The 6,000-nt window shown below is 40.9% G+C and overlaps 1 protein-coding gene across 1 annotated transcript in view; it reads left to right on the forward strand.

Moving 5' to 3' along the window:
* The window catches only part of LOC132818034 (BRD4-interacting chromatin-remodeling complex-associated protein-like), a 64,015-nt gene extending 59,803 nt beyond the window's left edge, over window positions 1-4,212 (forward strand). Inside the window, exon 10 of the mRNA XM_060828641.1 lies at window positions 2,571-4,212. Coding sequence (XP_060684624.1) covers window positions 2,571-3,520 — 950 coding nt within the window. The 3' untranslated portion in view covers window positions 3,521-4,212. The remainder of the gene's footprint in view (window positions 1-2,570) is intronic.
* The last annotated feature ends 1,788 nt before the right edge of the window (window positions 4,213-6,000 follow it).

The following is a 6,000-nucleotide window of genomic DNA, read 5'->3' on the forward strand; positions in this document are numbered from 1 at the left end:
CAATCTTCAGAAACTTACAGTTCATCCCAAAAAACTCGATGTCCTGTACCCTAACTTGCACAAGGTCCTGGCGATCCATAATTCTTGTGACCTACATTCACAATCAGAGAATCTCCCAATTTTAAACATTCTTGTCCTTATAACAGAAATCAGGTGACTACTGCAGCCAAGAACTAGGATGAATATGAAAGGTTCAGAGGGCAAGTGAAAAATCAAATCAGAGAAATAAAGAAAGTGTGTGAGAAGACCAGCAGCTAACATAAAAGAGATCACAAAATCTTCCAACTACATACAGATCAGAACATGGTGGCACAATGGAGGACTGCATCCTATTATGTGTGGCAGGAGGAATAATCACTGAGTTCCTTGAAGGTTTTGTCCAGGTCTTAGTGAAAGAGGAAGTAATTAACACTTCAAGGTGTTTAACATTGATAGAGAAAGCATAATTTTCCCTCCAAGGCTCAAGGTAGTGACAGAGGACTGGAAAATTACAAATATTACACCCAAACAAAAAATGTAATGATAAACCCAGCAATTACAGACCTGTTAGTTTAACCTTTGTGGTGAACAAGCTTCTAGAAACAACCATTCAAAACAAAATAAATTACAAGATTGAAAAACACAGGTATTTCAGGAATACTAAAAAAAATTTAGGAGAAAGTTGTGTTTAACTAATTTGGTGGATTTTTTTTTTTGATGAGCTAACAGAAAGGATTGATGAGGAAAACATTGTTGATGTGGTGTACACGGACTTCCAAAAAGCGTTTGACAAAGTCCTGCACAACACAATTTGTGATCAAAGCTATGGCTCGTGGACTAACAGAGACAGGAGCAATGTGAATACGGAATGGGCTGAGTGATTGGAAACAGACAGTAACAGTCAGTCTTTCAGACTGTAGCAAGGTTTGTAGTGGACTATTGCTTTTATCTAAGTGTTGGTTTGCATTTCTAGATTTTATGAAACTTGGAAGTATTGTAAACTATAAGAAGGACAGTGCAGAAAATGTATAAATACATCATTGAAATTGGCAGACAAATGACAAATGAAATTTCATACAGAAAAGTGATTAAATTTGTTAAGAAGAACATGCTGTGACAATATAAAGAGCACAATTCTAAATGGGGTGAGAAGCAGAGGGATCTGGGTATAAATGTACCACAGTCATTACAGGTGGCAGTATTCTAGGCTTCATTAATACAGGCATAGAGTACAAGAGCAAGGAAAGATATTAAATTTAAGAGTACTGAATCAACCCCAGCTGGAGTATTGTGTCTTTTTATTCACGACACATCTCTCTGTAAAGATATTAAAGATAGTGCAGAGAAGTTTCAAAAGAAACATTCTATGGCAAGGAATTGCAGGTATGTGGATAGATTAGAGATGTTGGGACTGCTCTTTTCAAAGAATAGAAAGTCAAGGAGATTTAATCAAGGCTTTCAACTTCATGAGGAGGCTGAATAAAATGGATGGAGAGAAACTGCATTGATGAAAGGATCGAGAACAAGTCATCATAGATTTAAAAGAAGATGAAACAAGTGATGGAAACACGAAGAGAAACACTTTCACTCAGGGAGTGGTTGGAATCTGGAATGCACTGCCTGAGAGTGTGGTGATTCAATTGAGAAATCAAGATGGAAAAGACAGAATATGTAAGAAAGAAGGTAGGGGATATACCAGAAGGTAAAGTGTTCATTCAGGGAGCTGGTGTAGACACGATAATCTGAATGAACTGTGAATTCTGTGATTCAGTTGTCCTATCCTTCCATAGCTTTGCCCCTCCCAGTCTCTGTGACCACCCCACAACCCTTTGTGATCCCTGAAATTCTCCAATTTCTCTTTCCTCAAACCCAATATCTTCACCGTTGATGACCTTGATTTTAGTTGTAGAAGTCTTAGTCTCTGAAATTTCCTGGTTAAATATTTGTGCCTTGCTCTTTTAAGACTCTCTGTGTACCAGGGATATGAATCATAGAATCCCTATTGTGTGAAAACAAGCCCTTCAGCCCAACAAGTCCACACTGATCCTCCGAAAAGTAAACCACCCAGGCCCATTCCCCACTCCATATTTTCCCCTGACTAATACACCTAACTTTCACTTTCCTAAACACACTGGGCAATTTAGCATGGACATTCACCTGCACGTCTTTGGATTGTGTGAGAAAACCAGAGCACCCTGAGGAAACCCACACAGACACGGGGAGAACATGCAAACTACACACTGACATTCACCCAAGGCTGGAATCGAACCCGGGTCCCAGGCACTGTGAGGCAACAGTTCTAAGCACTGAGCCACTGTGATGCCCTTGGGGAATTGTGTGGGAAGAAGGCATTGAAGTACAGGATCATTGATATGGTAGAATGAGAGAGGAGAATCAAGGGGCTGGAAGGCCTACTTCTGCTCCTGTATTGTTCATGTTCAGGGCAAATGTGGTCTGATTTGAAACATCTTGGAATGTTTTACATGTGTTAAAGATACTGAATACTAAGATACTATATTGTTTCTCAATGTATTTGCTTTGAACATCCATGGACTGTTGGGAAATATTTGTTTGGTTTGTTTGGTTTTTAGATGCATATATCACATCGGTTTTCAAACCAAGGATTGCCACCACTCTGCCCATCACTTCTGGCCCAATTCTAGGCTCTGACCAGGAGGTTCAGTGTTCACCACAGGCCCAACTGAAGACATATGTTGCCAGCAGCCGAGGAGGCCTCAAGCTGAAGATAAGGCAGGAGGTTGTCCACAACTTGGAGTTGGAGCCTGCGGGCACTCAGGCAAGACCAGCTCCTACAGGCCCCTTTTCCCTCACAGCTAATACCCTGAGGCAAACCGATGGCGAGCCAGGCTGCAGATTCCCTGCTCCAGCTGAGAAATGGAAGCTTGGGCCTGGAGAGACACAGGAATCTGGGGGCTGTCTTACAGACCTCAGGAAATCCCGGAGGAACCTCCCCTGTGTCAGCACACCTGGTTTGGGGCCTGACCAAAGTAAAACGCCACCACTCAGCACTAAGTTTCACAGATCACTGGAACACAACTTGAACCAACAAGCCATCACCATCGAGCCTGGCCCTGGGCACCGTCCAGCTCAGGCTTCGTCTTCACACAACTCCCATGTCCAGAGTAGGCTTCATCTTCATGTGGACAGGCATGGACCAGGGAGGACAGGTGTTGACATCAATGACCATGTGAAAGCTGGCTTTGTGGGTGACCTCCCCCTCCCACAGCCCAAACGTCGCAAGTGTGACTCAGTGGACAATGCCAGCAGCACGGGTCACAGCCCCCAGGACAGTGCGCTGAACGCCCACCTGCAAAGTGCCATCAACAGCCTCCTGGACCTGCAGAGGCACCAGAGCTCGGAGCCCAGAACTCCAACACCCCAGAAAGATGATCGCAACCTTCCTCCCTACTCACCTCCAGCTTCCTCAGCAGATTTCCTGCAGTCAGACCCTGATAGTGGCCTTGCTGAAGTGACAACCTCTACTCTGGAAGAGGCAGTAAACAGTATTCTTGGTGACTGAGGAAAGATTGTAAAATGGGAGTTATAAACTGGAATTGGAATGCCATTTAAAATTGAAATTGGCACACGATGTTGTGTGCCTTAAATACCGAAAGTTACAGTCGCAGTTACTTGGACAGTGCCTAAACAGATTATTGTAAAAACCAGTTACATAACAAGAGTCATAACATCTAGTAATTTCTAGAAGGTGGCCGGTACTACACAACTGGTGTTGTATAGTTGAGTTATTTATTAATTGTGAAGACTTGCAGACTTAGCAGATGGTTACACTCCTCAATGATGCTCCGTTAAATGTTTTGGAAAGAGAGGACTAGGTTAGGTGCCAGAACCTTTTCTTTATTAAGTCACTGGCTGACTCCTCACAATTGTCTTGCAATATTGACCTCTGGTCATTGTAGTTCAAGCTCATTCCTTGGACTCCAATAATCTAGGTAGGCACCATTGTGCACCTTTTTTTTGTACTACTGTACTGAGTATTTTCTTCCACTGTTGAAGGATAGTAGTCAGCCTTGGTTTTTTTCAGGGCTTTCAAACAAATCGAGATTTTTCACAAACTGGTAGGACCTGTTTCTGTGCTAAGGATTGTGCTGGGTATATGCACAATATTGATGAAGTGTTTGAATCATTTGAAATGTGTTCCCAGAGCTTGTCTGAACAGACAGTGTCTGTTTTGTAAGAACTGAGTGTACAATTATCAAGAATTGGCCATTGGTAAAGGCTAAAAATCCTCTTCATATGAATTGTTGCAAAAACACAACTTAATTTTAGGATATATATTTCTTTTGTTGAGTTTTTTCCACTGATTGTTTTTAATTTCAGAGATTTTTTTTATTTTTTAAAAAATTGTCTTGCACTTATTCAGGGACGGGTGATTTTAGTTTAGTAATTAGGTACTATCACCTTGCAATAAAACAGTATTTGCCTCTGTACAGTTTTATGAAATTCACCTCAGATTTTAATGTTCTCAATCTTTTATCCAAATTGCCACACAGAGACCTCTCTCTTCACTTTGATCTCAAAGAGTCCTTAACACACAGTATTTGTCAACTTAACAAAGCTATCATGTATTGGCACTTTTCAAGCACAATTTGGGAAGGAAGGCACTTTGACCTTACTCAAAAAGGAGTCAAACTCTGAATATTAATCCATTTTTACAATTGTCACTAAATATTTTGAGCTGAAGAAGATCCCATACTGCAAAAGTAAAACTCACGCGGGACAGACTGATTTCTTGATGTAAGTATGTTTCAAAGTAAAAATGGATTATTAAACATTATAATTTTGATCAAATAATCATTGAAAGTGTAGATCCAAGTTACTTGGTGCCTAATATTTTTTGCATTATTTGTTTTTTTCATTGACAGTTTAATGTAACTAGCATAAAATGGAAACAATTACAAAATGTGTGTAGATTTTGTTAAAAAGAGTTCTATTAATACTTTCAGAACCCCACATCCTTCACTCCAATAGACCAAAGAGAAAGAGCAGCTGTGATTTAAGAAATGTCAATTAATTCTATGCTGTTACTCACTCTTTCACACCAGACAAATGTTGTTTGACCCACACTTGTGAAAAGTGGGGAAGTGGGTGTTGACCTTCTGGTTGTTAATATTGGCAGTGTGTCTCTATCCCTGCCATTCAGTGACCAAAGTGCCTACCTGTTCAAGTATTTGGCTGCTCTTTATGTGGAGCAGTTGGTGTCTTCAGTCAGAGCTGGCCAAGGAACCAGGGCTGTGCATATCCCCCCCCAGCCTACGGATGTTGGATGAGAGAAACCCTGGTGAAGGCAAATGTGGATTTGTGTCAGAGGGCCTTGGGAAAGGCCTGCTGACAAAATCTGCACCTTTGCCTCTCAGGGGATCACTGTCTGTGATCACATCCCTTCTGCCACCAATCCCAAACCCCCTCATTCAAAGCCCTGCAGTCACCCCACCCCTTCTCCCTTCACCTCTGTCTTGAGGAAAGTTGATGATTATATCACAATTGTTGATGGACAAGTAATTGTTTCAGGCTGAGATTTAATGTGAATGTGAGAAAAATTTGTTTAGTCAACGAGAAGTTAGGGTATGGAGTACACTATCTAGAAATGTGGTGGAGGTAGGATCAGTTGAGGTTTTCAAGAGAGCAATGAACAGAAATGTTTTTCAGGAATATGTGGAAAAGACAGGAAATTAGCACTAAGTGATATAACCAGTTCAGTATGATGGGCTGAATAGATGTTTTCTGCACCCTAACAGTTCTACTGTTGTGGAGAAACCTTTGTTTTTTTGGTTGTTAGTGAGGCAGTTTAGTTTATTCGTGTGACGCATATCTCCCATGTTCTTGTAGTAATTTCTCTGGTGCTTTGTGCTAAATCGATTAGTACAGACTTTCTCATCTTTTACTCAAACAGTAGACTGAATTGTAGGAAACCTCAACCTCATCTTAAATAGTATTGTTTAGAAATCTAACAAATTCATTTTCTTTTATTGAAGAGATTGA

The sequence above is a fragment of the Hemiscyllium ocellatum genome, chromosome 8, assembly GCF_020745735.1.
Source record: "Hemiscyllium ocellatum isolate sHemOce1 chromosome 8, sHemOce1.pat.X.cur, whole genome shotgun sequence".
In the NCBI taxonomy this organism is placed as follows: Eukaryota; Metazoa; Chordata; class Chondrichthyes; order Orectolobiformes; family Hemiscylliidae; genus Hemiscyllium; species Hemiscyllium ocellatum.